The sequence below is a fragment of the Cotesia glomerata genome, linkage group LG5 (assembly GCF_020080835.1).
Source record: "Cotesia glomerata isolate CgM1 linkage group LG5, MPM_Cglom_v2.3, whole genome shotgun sequence".
In the NCBI taxonomy this organism is placed as follows: domain Eukaryota; kingdom Metazoa; phylum Arthropoda; class Insecta; order Hymenoptera; family Braconidae; genus Cotesia; species Cotesia glomerata.
Genome location: NC_058162.1, coordinates 4,172,996 through 4,200,086, shown reverse-complemented (window position 1 = coordinate 4,200,086; position 27,091 = coordinate 4,172,996). Strand labels below are relative to the sequence as shown.

General features: G+C 24.9%; 1 protein-coding gene and 1 long non-coding RNA gene across 2 annotated transcripts; one reads left to right on the top strand and one right to left on the bottom strand.

Moving 5' to 3' along the window:
* Positions 1-839: 839 nt before the first annotated feature.
* On the top strand, positions 840-26,772 carry LOC123264603 (putative uncharacterized protein DDB_G0271606). Its single transcript, XM_044727954.1, has 8 exons — positions 840-958; positions 9,780-9,974; positions 17,900-18,124; positions 21,133-21,357; positions 22,767-22,957; positions 23,533-24,259; positions 25,781-26,225; positions 26,372-26,772. The coding sequence occupies exons 2-8, from the start codon at positions 9,858-9,860 to the stop codon at positions 26,395-26,397; spliced, it is 1,956 nt and encodes a 651-aa protein (XP_044583889.1). The 5' UTR covers positions 840-958; positions 9,780-9,857; the 3' UTR covers positions 26,398-26,772.
* On the bottom strand, positions 13,806-19,118 carry LOC123264604. The gene is made up of 3 exons (XR_006509374.1): positions 18,804-19,118; positions 14,768-14,886; positions 13,806-14,664 (listed from the first exon to the last, which is right to left on the bottom strand). It is a non-coding gene; the product is annotated as an uncharacterized LOC123264604 (long non-coding RNA).
* Positions 26,773-27,091: the final 319 nt, after the last annotated feature.

Genomic DNA, 27,091 nt, shown 5'->3' with positions numbered 1-27,091 from the left:
ATCTTTAGAAGCTCTAAAAAATTACAAATGTAATTTTTTAAAAATAATTTTCTAAATCTAGTTTATTTTTCAAAAAAAAATTTAAAAAATTGTGTCTAAAAATTTCTGTGTGAGAAAAAATAATTACAAATTCTAATATCCGGAAATTGAATAATTATGAATAAACAAATTAAATGTTAACTGAGAAAAAATTAAAAAATATTCTCACTAAGAACTCTTAAACAATTATTATGTGAATATTTTTCTCTAACAATAGGTAATTAACTAATAGAAACACAATAATAGTCAGATAAGGAAGATTTTCCGGACAATAATATTAGAAGTTTAATTAAATAAGATATAAAATAATATTCTTCACATTGCATATTATATAATATTTATTTTTTGTTGTTTTATCTATCAACTTTATGTTGTGGAAAATTATGGTTTTGTTTTTAAATAAATCAAGTTTAATCTATAAGTGATAAATATTTATAACTTCTATCGTAAAAATATTTTTTAAAAAGTCAACAATGTTTCAAGCACATTTATTATTTTTTTATTAATATTTACTGTTATGTAATTTTTATTTTTCATGTAAAGTCTATTTATGAAAAGAATTTCTGTTTATAGAAACTTTATTATTACATGGGATTAAAAAAAAATAATATAAATAGAGATTGTCTCGCTAATAAGACTTTTAATTAACTGTAATATAATTTAATGAATTAAAAAATTTTAGTTTTTTAGTTGCGACGCACAAATTATTTCTACGATTAAGTTTTATTTTTTTTAAACATGGAATGAGTACCTATATAATAATAACAAACTATCTTTAGTCGATAGCTATGACTTGGGTTACTATTTGCTATGAGTCATGTCGGTGATAAATATCAATATCTTCAAACAAATTTAAATACAAAAGCTTTAGTTCAAATAAAACCATACATAGACAAACTCACTAATTACGCAAATCAACGTAAGTTTAAAAACATGAATGTTATCTATTTTGTAGTAACGTTTATGGTTTGTAAATGTAAAAAAAAAAAAAATAATTCTCAATTTAATTTAAAAGAATAATAATAAAAATATTATTCGTAATTTTTTAATTATTTTATATTAGTTAAAGTACCAGAAAAATTAACAAAATACATAGCGAAAATTAATTTAGCCGATATTTAATAATTTTGATAATTTTTCTAATAAATAAATTGCTGCATGAAAAAAATGAGAAAAAAATGGATGTTTAGAAATTTTAATAAATTAAAAATGCAATTTTTTAAAAATAATTTCTCGGAACAAATTTTTTTGTTAAATAAAATTAAAAAATGATCAAGTGACAGCTAACTTTAATATTATAAATAAATAGTCGAATCTTAAATATAATTTTATAGATAATAATTTACGGAGCTCAATGTTGTTTTGAAGCATTTGTAATAATTTAAAGTAAATTATTTTTTTCATAAAGTATTTTTATGTTCAACAACACCTTTGTTTTATTAAAGGGTTTAAAATACGGAAGTTATTCCAAATTTTCATGAAACGAAACCTCGTTATTGTTACTTGAAGCATATAAAAATATTTAATACAGTTCCTAGTTTATTATATTAAATTACAATATTTTAGCAAGCTCATCACATCCGCATCATTTTTATTTAATTGTTTTTTATTTTTCTCAAATAAGTAAATTTCAGTAAATAAAATAAAAAATAGAGTTTTATAAAAGAAAAAGCCAGATTTTATCGGTTGCATCAATTTTTTTAACCAGTAAATCCATTACTTGAAATTTTCTTTGATTAAAACTCTATTTTTTATCTTATTTACTGAAATTTACTTATTAGAGGAAAATAAAAAAATATTTATCAAAAATGATGGGGATGTGATGAGCTTGCTAAAATATTGTAATTTAAATTGACTCCGTGTTTTTATTAATCCGTAATAATTTCTCGCGACAAAAATTTCTAATGCAAAAAATTATCACTCAAAAATTTCTTTCCGTTATTATACCCTTTTATCATGATTTTTGTGTGTGTTTAAGAAAATAATACCAAATAAATTTTTACAATGAGAAATAAAGCCTTTAAGAAAATATTGTACAAGAAATTATTGCTGAGAATTTTTATCGCGAGAAATTTTTGCATGAGAAAAAACAGAAGATAACCATTAAAAAAAATTAACTTAATTCAATAAGCGATAAAATCTTCTTTTAAAAAGAAAAAATTGTTAACTTTGAATTTCTTCTTGACTCAAGTGAATTTTATTTGATTCAAAAAATTTTTTTTTATTCAAGATGACCAAATCCTTCAAAATGATGTTCTTAGTTAAAGATTTCACGCACAATTAAAAATTTTGCGTCAAAAAATTTTGTGTTAAATTTTCAACACTTTTTTGTGTTAATTTAACACAATAAATGTTGAATTTACACATAAAAATGTTAAATATTCAACACAAAAATTTTTAACATAATTTTTTGTCGCAATGACGCAAAACTTTTTACTGTGTGATGACCGTGTAGGATTTGGTCATCTTTTGAAGTAAAAAAAAAAATTTTTGAATCAAATAAAATTTATTTAAGATAAGAAGAAATTCAAAATGGACAATTTTTTCTTTCTAAAAGAAGATTTTATCGCTTGAATCAAGCTAATTTTTTTTTTTTTTCGTCAGTATACTGAATAATTTTTACAAAAAAAAACTGCATTTCTTTTTCTTCCCAAAATCCAGCAATAAACATTACATCTTACGTATCCCATTTCACGAAGAGTTTCCTTATATGTAATCGAACATTTTTTAATTCTGCAGCGTGCACGTAGGCATAAGATACATCTATTTCACATTTCACCTTTCTTGCTTAATGGAAATTTGCTGATGCACGTCCGTTAAAAGCAATATGTTGGTGATTACAGTTGTTATATTTTAGAATAATAACAATAATAAGCAATAATATAGAATGATATATAGCTTGAGCTTGATTACAAATTGATTGGTCTCAATCCTTAATTTAACAAAAAAAAAAAAAAAAATAAATATGAATATCTTGCGAAATAAAAAAGAAAACAGTAAATATTATTTATGAAAGATATGTTTAAACTTGATGACTTAAATACCAATATTTTAGTTTTGAGTTTTAAGTTGCAATAAAATATTGAATGTCAGCAATTCATAAATAAAATTAAAAAATAAGTAAATCTAATTACATTTTACGTTTAATATCGTGGCATAGATACTCATTATTTTGAGTGAAAGCGAGAGTACCTCTTATTATCTTCGTAAAACATGAATAATAATATAAATAGGTTTCTTACAGAATAATAATGACACTACAAAAAAGAATGAATTTATTTCTATAATTATATTTCAAAGCATTAAAACTTATTCATAGTCAAAATTAATCTACTGAATTATATACACATGTATCGTTAGTTGACTTTATTTATAACATGTATTCGTATTTACACTTACAGTCTACTTATTTTAAGAGAAAACGTAATTTTAAATGTACATTAGGCATTTCATGTATTACAAGGAGCAATTTCTCGGTGAAATTGTCGCATGGAATAGAACTGGTGTGTGTCTCTCCGAGCAATCATCTATCGCACGTATATATTATTATATATACATTGTAATATACGTGTCTCATTACATCTAAGCTCATCAGGTAGTACAAGTGTAGGTCAAAACCGCTGCTTATTGTCGACAGTGCCGTTGCGTGATTTACCTGAAATAATTATTTAACTATTTAAACTACGCTTTTTCTGACTCTAATTATTTTATATCCGTTCTCATCCGTCACTTAATTTAATATACCACTTATTTATTAAAAAGTATTAACTATTATCATTGTCAGACGTATAATAATCTAAATACTTTTTAAATAGGTATCTGTTTTCTTAAAAAAAATTTTTTCGACAATAAATTAAAAAATTTTAAATAATACTACAGTTAGCCGACGTTTTTGATTTATTTTTATTAATTAAATTAGAACTTAAAAACATTTTTTAAAAATTGCACTTACAGTTTTTAAAATTTTTTATTTTTATTTTTTTGTAATTATTTTTTAAAGGAAAAAATTATAAAAATTTTTAGATTTCGGCTAACTTTATTTTCATTCATTTTGAATAATACTAAAGTTAGCCGACGTTTTTGATTTATTTTTATTAATTAAATTAGAACTTAAAAACATTTTTTAAAAATTACACTTACAGTTTTTCAAGTTTTTTAATGATAAAATTTTTTATTTTTTTGTAATAATTTTTTAAAGGAAAAAATTCTAAAAATTTTTAGATGTCGGCTAACTTTATTTTCATTTATTTTGAACTTGTTTTCATGAATATTTTTTTTTCTTTTAATACACAGAAAGAAAAATTTACTTGAATAAAGTAAATAATTTTAAAGACCTTCATCTTCTTGATTGGAGTAGAAAAATTTTTAAACTAAGAAATTTTTCTTGGTTTAAATAAATTTTAATTGATTCAAGTTAATTTTTTCTCAGTGTAACTTTCAAACCTTACCAATTAATTTGCAAAATTAATTTATTTCTTTATTTATACTTTTATAAAAACTAAACATCATAAGCCAGTAACAAGGTAATTAAATAATACAATTTAGTGTAAGATATTTACAAATAAATTCATGACAATAAATACTAAAATTTTTATCAAAATGACATTATTTATAAGCACATATGTAGCAGTTATTGCTGATGTGTAATTAATCTTATAATATCTTAAAAGGTATCTACACTGAGAGACAATTTTATTTAATAGTAATGAAATTTTATTACTATTTAATAAAACGTTTATTTGGCTATAACATGACAGGGGACTGTCTTTTTTATCAAATTGAGAAAAATCAAGCAAACTATTTCAATGCATTCACTGATAGAAGGATTTGTTTATAGTTAAAAATATTTGTTAATATTTAACAAATCATTTATTAGAGACCACTTTTTAGTCCTTAACAAATATTTCTTAGTATTTAAAAAGATTTATTAATATTTAATAAATGAATATCTGATTTATTAAATACAAACAAATCATTTTAAATACTAAGAAATATTTGTTTGATACTAAAAAATGGTCTCTAATAAATGATTTGTTAACTATTAACAAATATTTTTTTAATACAAATAAATCCTTCTATCAGTGTTCAACTTTTCAAGTTCTCAATGAATATTTACATTAATTAAAATAATTTTATGACTTATGGATTGAATTTTATAAATAAATTATAAATAAAAATAGTTGCCAAGGGACTGAGTTTTGAAGTGGCCCAGACACATTTTTCCAGCACAAACGGTGTTTTGACACTAAATAAAATGCCGATAAAGCGCTAACAGCCCTATGGTTATTAACTCAAGGCTAGTTAGATCCTTATAAACCTTACAGAACATAAAATAGCACGGTGGATTTTTTTTTTGGCTTTGAACTTCTGGCAGGGGACTGTTCTTAAAACGCCTGGGACAAACTTTGGTTTAATGAATTTAATGAAACAAATTAATTTTCGGTACTTTTTATTGAAGAAGATTGTTAGTTAACTAATTAAGTTTATAAACATTATGGACAAAATAATATATTATGGACGAATAACTTTAAATTTAATCTTAAAGTTTCAATTTTGGGAAAGGGACAGCCCAGGGGACTGTTATTTTGGTGGTTTACGAATTTATACCAAAAAAACCAAAATTTATTTCATTTTAGTTTTCAATGCTCCAAATAGAAATGTTTTTTTACTTTCATAATAAATTTTTTTTAGTAACAAAATAACAAATTTTCTAATAAAAAAATGCCTGGAACAGCAAAAAATATCCTTACAGAGAATCACCCTCATACACTAAGAGACAATTTTATTTAACAGTAATGAAATTTTATTACTATTTAATAAAACATTTATTTGGCTAATCCCAAATATAAATTTATTAAATATTAATAAAATTTTATTTATATGAAATATAATTTTATTAATATTAACCAAGTTTTTTTTTTCAAGTCCAAATAAACTTTTTTATTACTATTAAATTAAATAAAATTGTCTCTCAGTGTATAAATCAAAGTTAAAGTACAACCGGAGCACTCGTTATATTCTAAATTTTTTTGTTTTTTAGTTTTAAAAAAGGATTTTATTTTTAAAATTTTCTTTATACATAGATAAGTAACAATATCCTTATAAACAACTTAAACATTAATATAATACTTTACTCTTATCAAAAATATTTAATTAACTATATTATATTCTTATCATATTATTAAATATAATTTAACTTAATTAACATCTTTTCTTTGAACTATTACTAAATATTATATTGCTTTGGAAAAATTTTAAAAAATAAATAGAAAAAACCAAATGCTTACTTTAACGTGCTGTTATATTCTAATCATCTAAGAGTGAGAATATTATGAGTAATAAACCCGGAATGAAGTAAATTTAAGAAATAATTTATCTCGAAAATAGACACTGAGTCATAAAGCTAATCGAATCTACGTCAAAGTAATTGAATTAACGCTGAATTTATCAAAAATTTACATAGATAAATAAATAAATAATTTGAGTTTATTAAAAATACTTAAATTATAATTAACAGTTATCTTAATTCATTGGAATTTAAAAAAAAGATAAGTAATCATAATCAGTTATTATTTTGAATTGTAAAATATAACATCGTTTGTTATCGTATTAAAAAGCGTTGTTTTTTTTTAATATCTGTCACTGCATTTTTGCAACAACTGATTGGTATTTTTTTTAAACACGGGGAAAGTAGTGACTTCGCCTGATGCGTTTCACGAGCAGTAATTCACTTAACACTTTCGCTCATGACGATCCATTAAGCAATCTATCAACTTTATATTCCAATAACAAAAAATATGTACACATCTACCAGTATACATTTAATTTAAAATAATATCTGGTGTTTACTTAATTGTAATGCTTAAGAGCACGTTCAAAGTACTGCGCATTTCGTTTATCAAAATATGTATATTAAACATATGAGAACACGTTTTGTTTAATTCCCGGAAATTAAAGTTTAATAAGCGATAATTTTTCCGCAGCCTTGAAGTCTGTAAACGTTTATATTGTATTTTTTGGTAATTTCATTTTAATTACTTTTTACAAAATAAAAAAAATTTTTAACTTCTAAATCTAAATATTATGTGTAAAAAGAGCTAGATTTACAGAAAAAGATAAATTTCTTGACTGGAGGACAAAATTCTTGGCTCAAGAAAATTTTCGGGTGCCTGAGGGAAGACCAAAGTTGTATTGGCCGAAGTTAAAATTTTTTTTGAAATTCTATTCTTGATGGAAATAATTTTTTCTTAATTCAAATTATCATAAATACTTGATACAATAAATTTTTATATTTGATTAAGATTTTTAGATACTTTAGGGAAGCAGCGTTACCTACTTCAGCTGAGAAAAAAATTTTCTCACCTTGAGAAAATTTTTCTCTTGAATATTTGATACCCATTTTTCATTATTTTAGCGTGCAATTATACATATTGAATGAAAAAAAATGATTCAATATTATTTGATCTTCCCATTTGTCATGTAAATCAATAAAAATATTAATGAAAATTTACTTCTATCTTTATATTTAATTTTTTGGAGAAAGAGAGAAATTTTCTGAAGACAAGAAAATTTAGTTTACCAAGAACTAAATTTTATGGAGCAAGAGGCTGAATTTTCTCAAAACAACAAGATCTTCTTGGCTTAAATAAATTTTGTGTTATAAATTTCTCAGGTTAAATTATTGATTAAGGATAACTTAGACGATTTTATCTTTTTAATTGAAGCAATGTATGTTTTATTATATCATTTGTTATGTAATTGTTTTGCTTGTTTAGTAAGTGAATATTTAAGAGTAAAAAATGTAAAGAATCGTTTTAGGTTGCAGAAAAAGAAAAATTTCTTGATTGGAGAACAAAATTCTTGGCTGAAGAAAATTTTCGGGTGCCTGAAGGAAGACCGAAGTTGTGTTGGCCGAAGTAAAAATTTTTCTTGAAATTCTATTCTTGATGGAAATAATTTTTTCTTAATTCAAATTATCATAAATACTTGATACAATAAATTTTTATATTTGATTAAGATTTTTAGATACTTTAGGGAAGCAGCGTTACCTACTTCAGCTGAGAAAAAAATTTTCTCACCTTGAGAAAATTTTTCTCTTGAATATTTGATACCCATTTTTCATTATTTTAGCGTACAATTATACATATTGAATGAAAAAAAATTATTCAATATTATTTGATCTTCCCATTTGTCATGTAAATCAATAAAAATATTAATGAAAATTTACTTCTATCTTTATATTTAATTTTTTGGAGAAAGAGAGAAATTTTCTGAAGACAAGAAAATTTAGTTTACCAAGAACTAAATTTTATGGAGCAAGAGGCTGAATTTTCTCAAAACAACAAGATCTTCTTGGCTTAAATAAATTTTGTGTTATAAATTTCTCAGGTTAAATTATTGATTAAGGATAACTTAGACGATTTTATCTTTTTAATTGAAGCAATGTATGTTTTATTATATCATTTGTTATGTAATTGTTTTGCTTGTTTAGTAAGTGAATATTTAAGAGTAAAAAATGTAAAGAATCGTTTTAGGTTGCAGAAAAAGAAAAATTTCTTGATTGGAGAACAAAATTCTTGGCTGAAGAAAATTTTCGGGTGCCTGAAGGAAGACCGAAGTTGTGTTGGCCGAAGTAAAAATTTTTCTTGAAATTCTATTCTTGATGGAAATAATTTTTTCTTAATTCAAATTATCATAAATACTTGATACAATAAATTTTTATATTTGATCAAGATTCTTAGATACTTTAGGGAGCAGCGCCACTTACTTCAGCTGAGAAAAAAATTTTCTCACCTTGAGAAAATTTTTCTCTTGAATATTTGATACCCATTTTATATTATTTTAGCGTGCAATTATACATATTGAATGAAAAAAAATGATTCAATATTATTTGATGTTCCCATTTGTCATGTTAATCAATAAAAATATTAACGAAAATTTACTCCTATCTTTATATTTAATTTTTTGGAGAAAGAGAGAAATTTTCTCAAGACAAGAAAATTTACTTCTATCAAGAACTAAATTTTTTGGAGCAAGAGGCTGAACTTTTTCAAAACAACAAAATTTTCCTGACTTAAATAAATCTTCTTGGATCAAGATATGTATTTCTTAAAGCAAGAGAATTAATTTTGTTGGAATAACTGAAATTTCTTATAAAAAAAAAATTTTTTTGCTCAAGAAAATAATTAGGAAGAAAAATATTTTCTTGGCTCAAGTTAACTTTTTTTTCTGTGTAGATATTGTCTTTCTATTTGTTTAAACAAACTTATATAAATAATTATCTTCATTAGAATAAGTTTTTAAAAGCGTAAGCCTAAAACCGGTTTTTGCAAAGACACAAATGTGCAAGTAGCACACTAAGAAGATCTCTTCATAGTAGACACACTCACAGTAGTATAGTATTGTTACTGTGCTTAGAAAGTTGAGATTGCACTTGGTTGATGATGATGATGATGATGATGATGGTGATGTGAGGGTGGGGCCCAATACTCTGTCAGTATTATATGGCAGACTGTGGGAGGAAAGAGGAAGGCCCACCAATGCCCATTCCATACCACACCATACCAACAACACAGTTCTCGTTAGGTGGGGATTCCAACTAAGCTAACAGTGCTCCGAGTCCTTCGACATTCACTGCTCGGATGATCATCGGGCAATAGGCATCAAAATCTTTCTTTCGTATTTTTTTTATTTACACAAGTGCGGATATTTTAATTTATTTTTAAATATATTTGTTGCAGTTAATATTTTGTATTGATTAATTTAAAAAGAACGGATTAAACGAGTTTCATCTACACAAAGTGTCTTATTGCTCGATAATGGAGAAAGAGCAACTTGATTCTTTGCAAACTGTTACCGTGGGATCTGAAAAGATTCCACCACCTCATAGTCATTATGCACCTAGTGAAGTTTATTCTTCCTCAGAATCACCTCCGGTAAGAAATAATCTTTTGTAATTATGTTATTTATTTTTGATTAAAGAAATTATTAGAAGGTAATTAATTTTTTTATATGCCTTGACTTTAAATAATTAGAAAGTATGTTCTCATGGATGATTAAGTTTAAAAAAATTTCTAATTTAATTACATCTACAGTACTTATATAATAAAATATTATTCTGTGTAATAACAAATAAAAATGACATTAAAGTTTGCAGTCACTTGAAAAATTTTTAATTTTTTTAATAAAAAAATTTGTTACAAAAAATTATTAAAAAAAAATTGAATTTTTTATTTTTTAAAATTTTTTTTCTAATTTTTTTTTTAATTTCTAAATATTAATTTTTTATCATAATTTATTTGTTATAAACTTGACAATTTTTTAATTTTATTTAACAAAAAAAATTGAATTCTTTATTTTTAAAAATTTTAAATCTCAATTTTTTTTCTAATTTTATTTTTTAAAATTTCTTCATTTTTTTTTTTTTAATTTTTAAATCTCAATTTTTTTTCTAATTTTATTTTTTAAAATTTCTTCATTTTTTTTTTTTTTAATTTTTAAATCTCAATTTTTTTTCTAATTTTATTTTTTTTAATTTATACTTGTTAATTTTTTTTTACCTTAAATTTCTAATTTTTTTTTATTTCAAGAATTTTATTTGTTATAAAATTTTTAAAATAATTAAATATCTGCTAAATTAATTTTCATCAAATAAAACGTAAGCAGTATATTGCTTTAAAGAATTGTGGAGTTCAAAAAGGTAAATTGTTTGTCTTTTTTGGTAACAACTTTTCAAGGCGATATGACGTATATATTGACACATCTTTATTTAGAATAACATTTATATTTTCTGTAGCTAAAGATCGTAACCCGAAGCATAGCATTTAAATCTATAAAATAATATTTGTATAAATTAATAAAAACCAACTGTTATAATAGATAATTCCCAAGAAACGAATATACTTTAATTTCGCTCCTTATTATTATTGTCACTTTCTTAACTTCAGCGTAATATTTCAAAAGACAACTTTATTTATTTTATTTTTTTTCATTAAATGAAGTTGAGTAAGAATTTTTTTATCTATTTATTTTCTTTTATAGCATATACTCATTAAGTATTATTTAGAAGAAAAATAGTTGCGTACAATCATGCGTATAAAAAAATACGGGCTATCTTACGTAACTCAAACATCAATTGAGTTTAGTTGCACTGACATTAAATACTCATATTATTTATTGAACATAAATTAATATTAGGGGTGTGCGAATAATTCAAACTTACGAATTATTCGTTCCGAATCGAATATTAATATTCGATTCGAAATTCGACGAATAATTCGAAAAAATCCGAATAATTCGAAAAATTTCGAATAATTCCCGAATAGTTCGAACAGTTCGCGAATCATCGAACTATTACTGGATCTTTTATTTTTTCCAATTAGAATTCCATTACATCGCGTATAAAAAAATTATATTTATAAATTTATTTATTTACTACACAGAAAGAAAGGTTCACTTGAACCAAGAAAATTTATTTAAGTCTCGAAAATCTTGTTGTTTTGAGAAAATTCAGCCTTGAGCTCCAAAAAATTTAGTTCTTGATAGAAGTTAATTTTCTTGTCTTGAGAAAATTTCTCTCTCTTGCTCCAAAAAATTAAATATCTTGATGTAAATTTTCATTAATATTCTTATTAACTAACATGTCAAACGATAAGATCAAGTAAAATTGAATCATTTTTTTTCATTCAATATGTATAATTGCGCTCTAAAATAATCTAAAATGGGTATCAATTACCCGTGTAAAAAAAAATCGTCTTAAAATTGTCTTAAAATTGTCGTTCGTTTAAGATCTTAAACGTGACACAAACCAAGACTATTTTAAGACGCCAAAAAAAAAAAATTCCGAGAGCAGATTTTTGAAAATTTGGTTTTCGAATTTGTTGTGAAAATTAATTTTTAGACGATTTTACGACTTTCTAACCGCAATATTTTTGAGCAAGATGTTTTTAAATTGAATTTAAAATTATTATCTGACAATTTTAAAACTTTTTTAAGACGTTCCGTTTTAATGTTCCGGGGCTCTGTCGCTGTTAGCCCATCTTAAAATAGTCTAAATTTTTTTTTAAGATTTTTAAGACTAATTTAAGATAATTTTAAGACAATTTAAAGACGTTCCACAATAATTTTCTGGAGCTGTCACTGTGATATCATCTTAAAATAGCCTAAAAATTTTTAATAATTTTTAAGACTATTTTAAGATTTTTCAAGACGATTTTAAGACTATTTTAAGATTTAAGTCTTAAAATAATTTTTAAATTAGTCTTAAAAAAATCTTAAAAAAAGATTTAGAGACTATTTTGAAATGAGCAAACAGCGACAGAGCCCTGGAACATTAAAACAGAACGTCTTAAAAAAGTCTTAAAATTGTCAGATAATAATTTTTTAACAATTTTAAATTCAATTTAAAAACATCTTACTCAAAAATATTGCGGTTAGAAAGTGGTAAAATCGTCTAAAAATTAATTTTCACAAAAAATTTGAAAAGCAAATTTTCAAAAATCTGCTCTCGGATTTTTTTTTTTTGGCGTCTTAAAAGAGTCTTAAAATAGTCTTGGTTTGTGTCACGTTTAAGATCTTAAACGAACGACAATTTTAAGACGAATTTTTTTTACACGGGTTAATTCAAGAGAAAAATTTTCTCAAGGTAAGAAAATTTTTTTCTCAGCTGAAGTAGGTGACGCTGCTTCCCCAAAGTATCTAAAAATCTTGATCAAATATAAAAAGTTATTGTATCAAGTATTTATGATAATTTGAATTAAGAAAAAATTACTTCCACCAAGAATAAAATTTCAAGAAAAATTTTTACTTCAGCCAAGACAACTTCGGTCTTCCTTCGGGCACCCGAAAATTTACTTGAGCCAAGAATTTTGTTCTCGAGTCAAGAAATCTTTCTTTCTGTCAAGCTGTTACCCGCCCGCTCCACTGTACTGGGCATTTTATAGAATTATATTTTTAGATATAGACATGAAATTTAATTGGAGTATTGTTTTGACTTGCACAGATTTCAAATTCCATCGGATTGGCCTGTACCTTTTAACCATGTAATTATTCTAGCTAATATTCATTGTAACGTTTAATGTGCAATCACTGTAACAATTCCGTGGCTTTTTTTTAAAAATGAATAATAATTGACACGAAGAAAAAAACTTAAAATGAGCATTGAAAGTTTCAATTAAAGTAATTACAGGTCTCATAAGTGAAGTTGAAATCTGCCTAGCTTAAAGTGCGACGAATTTTCCGTTAATACAAATTTTTTTCGTGACATCTATTTTATATAGAAAACTATAAAATCGACCGCGCTTTAGCCAACATGTTTATTATCGACAATTGAATTTATCAATATTTTTACAAATTGTATTTCTTAATTATTGACATTTTTTAAGATATAAGCTCATTTTGAAGTTAAGCTAATCGAAACCGTTCATTTGAGTATGCACACGATTTTTTTCATATATTTTATATATATGATATTTCTCATATTTGTGAAATATATAAAATTTATATAAAATTCGTGTGAGTATTCAAACGAAAGGTCTCGATAAGTGTAACTCTAGAATGAGCTTACATCGTTAAAAATATCATCAATGGACAAAATACAACGTCATTTTTTAATTACTGACATTTATCAAGATATAAGATCATCTTGATGTTACGCTCATCGAGAGCTTTCATTTGGATTCCCACACGAATTTTTTATTTATTTGATATATTTCACAAATATCAGAAATATCATATGTATAAAATATATGGAAAAATTCGTGTGGGTATTTAAATGATGGATCTCAATAAGTGTAACCCCAGGATAAGCTTATATCATTAAAAATATCATCAGTAGACAAAATACAACGTCATTTCTTAATTATTAACTTTTTTTGAGATACAAAGGGAGAAGCGCGGTCGATTTTATAGTTTTCTATATAAAATAGATGTCACGGAAAAAATTTGTATTAACGGAAAATTCGTCGCACTTTAAGCTAGACAGATTTCAACTTCACTTATCAGACCTGCAATTACTTTAACTGAAACTTTCAATGCTCATTTTTAATTTTTTTCTTCGTGTCAATTACTATTCATTTTTTAAAGAAAGCCCCGTAAATGTTACAGTGATTGCGCATTAAACGTTATTATAAATATTAGCTATAGAATAATTCAAATTGGAAACAATAAAAAATCCAGTAATATTTCGATGATTCGCGAATTGTTTGAATTATTCGTCGAATTTCGAATCGAATATCAATATTCGATTCGAACGATATTCGCACACCCCTAATTTAATATCTTTATTTTTTATCACCTAACTGTACGGCAATTAAGTGAGTAATTAGGAATAAAATATAAAATATAAAAAAGTAGACTTGTGAAATTTCATTAAGATCAAACTGTTTCACTTGGCAACAGAGCTGTTTACTTTTGTCTCAGTTTACTTGGATGTATAAGTGGATAAACACCTTGCTATAGTTAGTCTTGGATGATGGCCTACTATCTCCTGGAAGCCTCTCACCAAAGTATCGTCCATCCAAATCGAGGTCAAAATGAATCGCATACACAATCTTCATCTTCTTTTTCTGTTTTTATATTGTCCTTCGTGTTATTATTAAGAATCAAAAACAAAATACAGTATCTCACCTATGAAAAAAAAAAATATATGTTGAAATACATAAAAAATATATTTTAAATCTATAAAAAACTATATAAAATATGTATAGTAAATATATTTTTAATAACTAACTTTTGCCCGATTTTCATATATATTTTTTTTATATTTTAAGCTATGTATTTTTTATGCATCCAGGGTGACAACTGAACGCTAATTTCAAAATTCCCTGACCAAAAATAAAATTCCAGAACCTAAAAAAAAATAATGGTTATTCAAATATTCGTTATAATTGAAAAATAATTTTTGTATGCTAGAATTCATTTTTAATATCCAGAATTGAGTAAAAATTTGGAACTATAAATTATATTATACTTTTTTGCAAATTTTTAACTATTCAAAAAAAATTAGCTTCTTTCGATTAAATGTTTATAACTTTTGAAAATACAATAATTGATATTATTATTATTATTATTATTATTAATCATTGAGAATTTATACTTTTTTTTTATTATTAATTATCTATACATTTAGTTTTTTTAATATTATTGATCATAAAAAAGAAGAAATATAAATTAAGAAATTAAATATAATAACATCAATTAATATTAAAAATTATCTACAGTACGATTTTTAGAATGCTTTAGAAATAATTTATTATTTATACAGTATTCTAGATTATTTTTTGAAATAAATATATTAATAATAATAATATATAAATATATTTAAAATGAATTTTTTATATATATTTTTTTTTCATGAGGAGCTGCTGCTCTAACAATAAAATATTATCAAATAACAGTTTTTCTCAGCTAGACTTTTTATTTTTTGTTGAGGTTTAGGGTCAGAAAACAGTTAGAAACTATAAACACGCTTCAATAATAAGATGAAGCAGTTGCAACACTAGACATAAAGAAGAGTTGCATGTTTCTTGTGTCTGTGAGCCGCTATTTAACTCTAGTGCTCTTGATAATAATGCTTTCTAGCTCGTACAAGCTTTCTAGCTCTTCTCTAGCATTATCTCCTGACTATTCATTATCTACTCATCTAAAAATTTCATTCAATTAATGATGATGTGCATCAGTCTTGTCAAGAAGCAAAAGCCTTACTATTATAATGTTTTTTTTTTTTTACTGAGTTTTAATAATAAATCACTGGAATGGTGTGATTTTAACAGTAAGAACCATAGACTTAAATCAATAGCGAAGGAAGTGATACAGCGACAAAGGCCTCGACTCGGTTGGGTACCAACCGTGAAGCTGGCACGAACATATACCAACAAATCATTGTAGTCTTTGTCACAGGTCACACATATAATAATATACACCCATAATATAATACTATCCACGAGAATTTTATTTACAAGGGAACTGCTCAGATAGTTTTAAAATTTTTAAATGAATATTTGTAGTATAAGATACACGGAAAGAATAAGACTTGAGCCAAGAAAATATTTTTTTTCCTAATTATTTTCTTGAGCAAAAAAATTTTTTTTTGATAAGAAATTTCAGTTATTCCAACAAAATTAATTCTCTTGATTTAAAAAATACGTATCTTGATCCAAGAAAATTTATTTAAGTCAAGAAAATTTTGTTGTTTTGAGAAAATTCAGCCACTTGCTCCAAAAAATTTAGTTCTTGATAGAAGTAAATTTTCTTGTCTTGAGAAAATTTCTCTCTTACTCCAAAAAATTAAATATAAAGATAGAAGTAAATTTTCATTAATATTTTTATTGATTAACATGTCAAATGGGAAGATCAAATAATATTTCATCATTTTTTTTCATTCAATATGTATAATTGCACGCTGAAATAATATAAAATGGGTATCAAATATTCAAGAGAAAAATTTTTTCTCAGCTGAAGTAGGTAGCACTGCTTCCCGAAAGTATCTAAAAATCTTGATCAAATATAAAAATTTATTGTATCAAGTATTTATGATAATTTGAATTAAGAAAAAATTATTTCCATCAAGAATAGAATTTCAAGAAAAATTGTAACTTCGGCCAATACAACTTTGGTCTTCCTTCAGGCATCCGAAAATTTTCTTGAGCCAAGAATTTTGTTCTCCAGTCAAGAAAATCTTGTTGTTTTGTGAAAATTCAGCCTTTTGCTCCAAAAAATTTAGTTCTTGATAGAAGTAAATTTTCTTGTCTTGAGAAAATTTCTCTCTTACTCCAAAAAATTAAATATAAAGATAGAAGTAAATTTTCATTAATATTTTCATCGATTAACATGTCAAATGGGAAGATCAAGTAATATTGCATCATTTTTTTTCATTCAATATGTATAATTGCACGCTAAAATAATATAAAATGGGTATCAAATATTCAAGAGAAAATTTTTTTCTCAGCTGAAGTAGGTGACGCTGCTTCCCGAAAGTATCTAAAAATCTTGATCAAATATAAAACTTTATTGTATCAAGTATTTATGATAATTTGAATTAAGAAAAAATTACTTCTGCTAAGAATAGAATTTCTCGAAAAATTTTAACTTCGGCCAACACAACTTTGGTCTTCCTTCAGGCACCTGAAAATTTTCTTGAGTCAAGAATTTTTTTCTCCAGTCAAGAAATCTTGTTGTTTTGTGAAAATTCAGCCTTTTGCTCCAAAAAATTTAGTTCTTGATAGAAGTAAATTTTCTTGTCTTGAGAAAATTTCTCTCTTACTCCAAAAAATTAAATATAAAGATAGAAGTAAATTTTCATTAATATTTTCATCGATTAACATGTCAAATGGGAAGATCAAGTAATATTGCATCATTTTTTTTCATTCAATATGTATAATTGCACGCTAAAATAATATAAAATGGGTATCAAATATTCAAGAGAAAATTTTTTTCTCAGCTGAAGTAGGTGACGCTGCTTCCCGAAAGTATCTAAAAATCTTGATCAAATATAAAAATTTATTGTATCAAGTATTTATGATAATTTGAATTAAGAAAAAATTACTTCTGCTAAGAATAGAATTTCTCGAAAAATTTTAACTTCGGCCAACACAACTTTGGTCTTCCTTCAGGCACCCGAAAATTTTCTTGAGCCAAAAATTTTGTTCCCTAGTCAAGAAATTTTTCTGTGTAAAAAAATCCAGATTATACTGCGTGATATCTGGATTATACTCACTGTAATCTGGATTATACTAACTACTATCTAAAAATTGTTTTCACTCAGTATAATCTTGTTTTTTCAATTTACTTGGCCCTGAAAATAAATAAATCTAAGAAGTGATGATGAAAATATTTACTAAATAAATTTTTTATTTACTTTCAGGCATATTCACGGCCAGTGATGAAGAGCACTGCCGTCCAGATCGCTAAGATCATCGCAACAACTTTGATAACTATCTCTGTTATCATCGGGAGTTTCATTTTAGCTGCAGCTTGGCTCCAAGCTCGTGCATCATGCACTCCTGAAGCTATTAACGGTATGCAGGCACAAATAAACAGCCAGCAGCAAGAATTTATCAAACATTTACAACCTGAGGCTCTTATTCAGGTATTCTTAGAAAAATATTATCATATTTATTTGACAACTTTAAATTTTATCTGGAATCATCAATTTGGTTTTTAATAAGTTCCGACAATCACATGTCAAGGCAAACTAGAAACTAGTATTTAATAGCTCAGTATTATAGAATCATTATTAAAGCGTCTTAAGTAAAGAATAATTTTACCATATTTTTTTATTTTTTTTTTTTTTTTGTTAGGAGTAGAAAAATAACTGGGTTTTAATAAGTTTTATTTTCACCTTTGACGTGACTCAGAGGACAAACTTTATGTGTGTTAAGTGTTTAGCTCTTACGTTCACACAAACATGCTATGTACACTTATAAATTTACTTTCTACTGAGCGTACTATAGTACATACTAAGCCAGGAAGCAAAAATACGTGAATTGCATACAAATACTAGTAATTCATATTTTTGCAATTGAGTACTTTATTGAGTACTTTATTGAGATAGTAAATTTAAATCTTATTAAAATACAAGTATGATTTTTTTTGAAGGATTTTCACACCGGGTTTTTATGATTACTATCAAAAACTAATAATGATTAGTTTGCTCTCCTGCAAACATAAAATGAAATTAGTCTTAACTATTAAATGATACATTATCTATGTATTTATTAGGTTTATTTACCAGCGGTAGAAAAAAATAAATAATAAAAAATACTCACCTATACAACGAGCACAATGAAAGTGGGTTGTTTAGCTCCGACGGCAGTTTTGTAGCGAGAGGTGAATGTTCGCTGAAAGGATTTTCTCTTTGCCGATTAACTGTATACCGTCGAGGATAATAATCTTCACCGCATAGATTGTAATCGCTCAGTAGCTAATCCTCGGCAGTTTTTTTTTTCTAAAAAATAAAAAAATAAACAGAAAAAAAGAAATTAAGTAAACACACCAAAAAATATGATTGAAGTTTGATCAGCGTGTCCGATAATAATAAAATGAATTGTGATTTAACAATTGTCTAGTAATTAAATATGATTTTTTATGATGACACTGAAGTTGACAGGCATTACAAATTTTTTTAGAATTTTATAGCAAAGAAATTATTATGAAGAAAATATAATAACAAAATTTCATTTTTAAAAAACTTGAAAAACTATAAGTGTAATTTTTTAAAAATATTTTTTCGTTCTAATTTAATAAATTAAAAAAAAATCAAAAAGTTGGCTAACTTTAGTATCATTTTTTTACGATATTAAAGCTAGCAGTCACTTCACAATTTTTTTATTTTATTTAACAAAAAGATTTCTTCTAAAAAATTGCATTTTTAATTTTTTTAAATTTCTAAATGTCCATTTTTTATTTTTATTTTTTTTTGCACTAATTTACTTCTTAAAAAAAATTCTAAAATTTATTAAATATCTGCTACTTTAATTTTCATTTTTTTAAGACATTAAAGTTAGCAGTTACTTCCCAATTTTGTAATTTTATTTAACAAAAAAATTTCTTCCAAAAAATTGAATTTTTAACTTTTTTAAATTTCTACATGTAAATTTTTTTTGCACTAATTTATTTCTTAAAAAAATTCTAAAATTCATTAAATATCTGCTACTTTAATTTTAATTTTTTTACGACATTACAGTTTAGCAGTTCACAATTTTTTAATTTTATTTAACAAAAAAATTTCTTCCAATATTTTAATTTAAAAAAATTGCATTTTTAATTTTATAAAATTTCTACATGTCAATTTTTTTTGCACTAATTTATTTCTTAAAAAAATTCTAAAATTCATTAAATATCTGCTACTTTAATTTTCATTTTTTTACGACATTACAGTTAGCAGTTCACAATTTTTTAATTTTGTTTAACAAAAAAATTAATTTTCAAAAATTGCATTTTTAATTTTTTAAAATTTCTACAAGTCAATTTTTATATCTAATTTTTTTTGCACTGATTTATTTTTTAAAAAAAATTCTAAAATTCATTAAATATCTGCTACTTTAATTTTCCTTATTTTTTATAATTTAAAAATGATATAAATTGAATTCTTTTGAAACTTATATTTTGATTTGCATGACCAATTATATTGTTTTGCCGAGAAATAACTTTCGAATGAGCCGGTTAATTTTCTATATCTGCACTGATAGAAGGATTTATTTGTATTAAAAAAATATTTGTTAATAATTAACAAATCATTTATTAGAGACCATTTTTTAGTATCAAACAAATATTTCTTAGTATTTAAAATGATTTGTTTGTATTTAATAAATCAGATATTCATTTATTAAATATTAATAAATCTTTTTAAATACTAAGAAATATTTGTTAAGGACTAAAAAGTGGTCTCTAATAAATGATTTGTTAAATATTAACAAATATTTTTAACTATAAACAAATCCTTCTATCAGTGTGTCAACCAAGTTGCGATATGATACTCCTAAAAGTTATTGTTTTTATATAAAACGACAAATGATCTTACGTTATTTCCCTAAAAAAAAAAAAAAAAAAAAAAAGTAACAAGTAGTTTGGTTGTTATTTCCGCGGTACTAGTCAATCGGGAAGTATATAGAAAGTTGTCAACAGTTTCAATTGCTAAATAATTTCCTGTATATCAACTCTCGTCGGTATATAGTACATCTATTTAAGTTTATTGAATGTCCATATCAACCTGCATTAATAAATAAATGATACTACTGATAATTTAATATTTTATAAGGACATTTATTATTGAATTACAAATGATACGTAGCTTTTCAATAAGCATCACCCACTTATACTTTCCGGTCACGCATTGACGCCGGGTCATAGCACTTAGCAGTTGGTGAAAGTTAAGTCACTTTGATTATTATTGTTATTAAAAGAAGTCGCGGTAAACTCGAAAGGATGGAAATCGAATGCGACCAACCGTAGCATCATGCAATTAATTGTGAGGAGAACGTGAGCTAAAAAATTAATATTGGCTATTAAGACGATTCCTAGACGTACTATTAAATTAGTGAAACTTACTTAATATTAATTATTATTTTATCCATTTAATTTTCTCTAAATATATAGGATCCTATTGATGTCAAACAGAACATTGACGAGTCTTCTGTTAAAACTAAACAGCCTACTGCAGAGCCTAAAGAGGAAGAAACTCAAACTGATAATCAAGATGATTCGAAAGCGGACAATGAAAGTGCCAGTGACAATGAAAATGATGATGACTATAATGATTCTGGATTCTCACCAGTTCACATTAAATTCCCACTTCAGCTTGATTTAGATGATCTTGCAAATGTAAGTATTAGTGCACGGAAAAAAAATTAAGAGCCAAAATCTCGAACCAAGAATATTATTTTGAAGAGAATGATTTTCTTGAGCACTTATAGAAGGATTTATTTGTATCAAACAATATTTTTTAATAGTTATTATTAGTTGCATCATTTATTAGAGACGACTTTTTAGTATTAAACAAATATTTTTTAGTATTTAAAATGATTTGTTTGTATTTAATAAATCTGATATTTATTTATTAAATATTAATAAATCTTTTTAAATACTAAGAAATATTTGGTAAGGACTAAAAAGTCGTCTCTAATAAATGATTTGTTAAATATTAACAAATATTTTTAACTATAAATAAATTCTATCACTGAGTCAAGAAATTATTCTTGATTTAAGTAAATTTTTCTCGTCTCAAGAATTTATTCTCTTGACTAAAGAAAATCATCTTCTTCAAAATGGTATTCTTGGTTCACGATTTTGGCTCTTGAGCCAAAGTTAATTTTTTCATCAGTGTGTCTGAAATTTTTACGAAGATTTTATTAATTAATTTATTTTATTTATCTTCAAGCTTGAATTTTTATAAGATTTTTATCACTACTGATGTTAATTTATTTGGTAATTATTTACAAGTAGAGTAAATCCCATTTTGGGCCATAACTAAGAGAAAAATTAACATTTCCAAATTTTTTTTTTATTCTGCTTGTTTTTACGGCGAATTTATGATAAAAAATGTCGTGAAAGAAAAAAATAAAGATTTCCATTGCTTTTTTGCCTTTTAAAGTTGGAAAAAATTTTGGCTTTCATGTTTTTGAATAAAATTTCTATTTAATCTTTTTTTTGATATGTTTTTTTTTGAAAAGTACATAAAAAAAAACGAACAATTAAAAAAAAAGTAAAATATCTCAATTTTCTAAAAAATTTATAAATTTTTTTACAAATTTGTTAAAATTGCGATAATCAACTTTTTTTTTTTAATTGTTCATGAAAAACATGAAAATTAAAATAGTTGACCCAATTTGTAAATATTTACCATTTATTTAAATAACATCTAAGCAATTATCTTGACCATATTTGAAAAAAAAAAGTTAAATTAATCAAATTTTTATTATTCTTCATTTTTAAAAATAAAATAACAATATTGCTATTTTTTCTTGCATAATTTTAAAATTTTAAGACAAAAAAATCACCTGATTCTTTTATTTTAACAGTATTCAAGCTAAATAAAAATCTTATTTATTCAATTTCACAATATTAGCTACATTTAATATTTTATGATAAATTTTACCGACTATTAAATCTTTTTACTTATAAAAGAGGATTAATGTAGTAAATTTCATGAAATTTACTTTTTTATTCTGAAATTTTTTTCTTTATAACATTTTTTTATGTATTATTTATTTATTTATTTATTTAATTTCTAGACCCTTATGCAACAATCCCGTGGTCTCGTCTCATGTGTAGTTGAACGCCGCAGATCTAATGGATTTGTTGACGGTAACAATCAAGTAGACAACAACAACAACAACAACAATAATAATTACCAACGTCCTCAACGTCTCAGTGGTGAACGCGTAGTAATTCTCTGTGAATCCGGAGAACCACGTCGTCAAGAGTAAATAAAAAAAATTTATCTTATTACACTAATAGAAGGATTTTTTTATAGTTAAAAATATTTGTTAATATTTAACAAATCATTTAAATTAATAGAGACCACTTTTTAGTCCTTAACAAATATTTCTTAGTATTTAAAAAGATTTACTAATATTCAAAAAAAGGATATCAAATTTATTAAATACAAAAATAAATTATTTTTAATACTAAGAAATATTTGTTTAATTTAATACTAAAAAGTAGTCTCTAAAAAATTATTTGTTAATTATTTATTTATTTATTTATTAAGGAGAAGATAAATTAAAAAAATTTAAGAATTAAAAAAAAACAAAAAAAAAATTTTTTTTTTTTAATTAAATTTGAAAGAAAAAATTATAAAAAAATTTCAAAGATAAGAAAAACATAATATGTCTGATAGTTTCTAATCACTATTAAAATATTAAAGAATATTTTTTGATACAAATAAATCCAAAAGGATTACACTGATAAAAAATCAGTGTAATTATCTCTGTAGTTTAAATATATTTAAATACTTAAAGTATAGTATACTTTTTTAAATAATTTTTTATTGCATAGGCAACAAGAACAGGATCTACTTACACCAATAATTGTTCCGCTTGGTAACATTCAAATCCCGATGCAACCTCATGAACAAGTTTACCACCGTTACCAAGTTCAAAATCAATTCTCCGCACCTGATGTACAAACTCCACCATTTTTCAATGCACGAAGAATAAATCAATTGGAGCAAGATATCAGTTTACCAGACATCAAAAATATTGCCCAGATGATGGGTTTTGGTTCACCACGAATGCCACCACAAATGAATCACCAACAAATGGAATTACGTCCTTTCCCAATTGAAATTCGCACTTTGCCAATTGAAGTTATTCGTGGAATGAGACCACCAATGAACCAAATGCAACAACATCAACCACAGCCTCAACAACCTCCACAACCGCAACACCCAATGTTCGCTCAAGAACCAACTGAGCCAGTATACTCCCAAGAGCAACAAACTCAAGGAATGATGCCACCTCCACCACCCCCATCAGCACCCAACGCGCCAGAATTAAATCAACGTGAACCCAGAATTATTCCACAAGTTCATATTATCCAACAACAGCTTGAACAAAAGCCTGCACAACCTCAAGAAGCTCAGGATAAACCAAACTTTCCTTTCCCCGGCTTACCGATTGACATCATCAGATTCATTCAACAAGTACCACGTAAAATTAAGAGCATTATTCAACACATTGATGAAGAAATGAAACCAGAACAAGAAGACAGATCTCGACAAGAGGTAACTAGTAATCTAAAAGTCACTATGTGACTTCCGTGACTTGTAAACTAGAAATAAATAAAATTTTGGTTTATTAAATAATTAATTTTGTTAAATTGCACTGTATTTTCTTAAATATGGACATTTTTAAAGATATAAGCTCATCCCGATGTCACACTCATCAAGAGCTTTCATTTGAGTACCCACATGCACTTTTATATATTTTTCATATATACATATATATAATATATATAAATATATGAAAAATTGATGTGGGTACTCAAATAAAAGGTCTCGATGAGTGTAACATCGGGATGAGCTTATATCTTTAAAAATGTCAATATTTCACAAGATACAAGGCCGTTTCTTAATTATGTTAAATTGCATTGTACTTTCTTAACTATTGACGTTTTTAAAGATATAAGCTCATCTCGATGTTACACTCATCGAGATCTTTCATTTGAGTACCTACATCAATTTTTTATATATTTATATATATTATATATATGTATATATGAAAAATATATAAAAATGTATGTGGGTACCCAAATGAAAGGTCCCAATGAGTGTAACATCAGGATGAGCTTATATCTTTAAAAATGTCAATAGTTTACAAGATACAAGGTCATTTCTTAATGATTGATATTTTTAAAAATATAAGCTCATCCTGATGTTATGCTCATCAAAAGCTTTAATTTGAGTACCCACATGCATTTTGATATATTTTTCATATGTACATATATATATATATAATATATAATATACATAAATATATGAAAAATTGATGTGAGTATTCAAATGAACAGTCTTGATGAGTGCAATTTCGGGGTGAGCTTATATCTTTAAAAATGTTAATAGTTCACAAGATACAAGGTAATTTCTTAATTATGTTAAAGTGCTCTGTACTTTCTTAACTATTGACATTTTTAAAGATATAAGCTCATCCCGATGTTACACTCATCAAGAGCTTTCATTTGAGTACCCACATGTATTTTTATATATTTTTCATATATACATATATATAATATACATAAATATATGAAAAATTGATGTGGGTACTCAAATGAACAGTCTTGATGAGTGTAACATCCGGATGAGCTTATATCTTTAAAAATGTCAATAGTTCACAAGATACAAGGTCATTTCTTAATTATGTTAAATTGCTCTGTACTTTCTTAACTATTGACATTTTTAAAGATATAAGCTCATCCCGATGTTACACTCATCAAGAGCTTTCATTTGAGTACCCCCATGCACTTTATATATTTTTCATATATACATATATATAATATATATAAATATATATAATATATGAAAAATTGATGTGGGTACTCAAATGAACAGTCTTGATGAGTGTAACATCCGGATGAGCTTATATCTTTAAAAATGTCAATAGTTCACAAGATATAAATCGATTTTATCACATGAATATCCTGGATACAAAATTTTTCTTATCCTCTTAATAATATAGATAATCCAATTATAGTATGTAAAGTCTATAAAATACATAGATCATACTTTTATAATATTTTGTAATTATAGCAAGTCCAGGAGTTCAAACCTTTCCCCATGAATGCACGGCCAATTCATTTCGATGGACCAATCCGTACAATTGAAATGAGAAATCTGATGGAGCCTGAAAATATGGAAGCTCACCGTCAGGAAAACGTTGAAGGGTCACAAGAATCTACAAAACTTATTGCCGATTCTGAAAACCAAGAAGAAAACAAAGACGATGAAGATAAAAAGAAAATTGTCGTACTTCCTGAAAGCAGCTTGATTCATCAAATCGAAGAAGGTTTATTCCCCAGGTCACATTTCTCGATGCCTATGAGATCCATGGAAACATTCCAAATACCGATGGAAGTAAGTGCTCGTGTGATGGGTAATTCTGGAGAGCAAGAATATAATAAAGAACAGAATCAACCAATGCAGGCTCAAGTAATGCCTCAATCTGATGAACAAGAAGATGCCAGTCGTCCTCACTGTAAGTACAATTCATAAACATTGTTAGCAAATTATATATAAATCTTTACTTATAAATATAATTAAACATAAATTATATTTATTTTTTTTATGATAATTACTTTTATCTATTATAATTTACTTATTTTTTTCTGCTTATATTTTCAGATGTGCAACCACGTTCAATTCCGTAAATTCTGGAAGACAAGATTATTATTATTATTATTATTATTAATATAAGAGAGAATCCTTTAGTTGTTAAGTGCAAAAAAAAAAATAAATAAATAATAACAATGTATTATTTTTATTACTTACTATTAAAACAAGGATTCTTAAATAAATTTACATTGAAAGTAAATTGAAGAATACTTAATTAAAAATAAAGTATGTACATACACCTACTGTTGGAAATAGGATACAAGTGATACTATTATTTTGCGTAATAGATTTATCTGTTGATCATTTAATATTTTATCAAGTTTAAGATACAAAATATGTAGAATTAGTTATTTACCATGGAAATTGCTTTTATCGTGTAATAATTTTTGAATAAAAACTAATGTGATAAATACTGTTGATATTTATTTATTTATTAATTTTAAATTGTACGGTAGCAAGTCAATAATCATTAATGAGAAGTTCAGAAAAAATAAATGAAAATTAAGTGAGCCGACATCTGAATATTTTTAGAATTTTTTTTTATTGAAAAAATTATGATAAAAACAATTAAAAAAAAAATTTAATTTGTAGAAAACTTGAAAAACTGTAAGTGCAATTTTTAATGAATAATATTTTTTTGTTCTAATTTAATAATACTAAAGTTAGTCGACGTTTTTAATTTTTTTATTTTTTTTTCAATTATTTAATTAGAACTAAAAAATATTTTTG

Bases quoted from the DNA above. Each gene is read 5' to 3' on its own strand.
- LOC123264603 (XM_044727954.1), top strand. From the start codon at position 9,858: ATGGAGAAAGAGCAACTTGATTCTTTGCAAACTGTTACCGTGGGATCT. The intron at 22,958-23,532 runs GTAAATAAAAAA...TTTATTGCATAG, and splicing joins GGAGAACCACGTCGTCAAGA to GCAACAAGAACAGGATCTAC. The intron at 24,260-25,780 runs GTAACTAGTAAT...TTGTAATTATAG, and splicing joins AAGACAGATCTCGACAAGAG to CAAGTCCAGGAGTTCAAACC.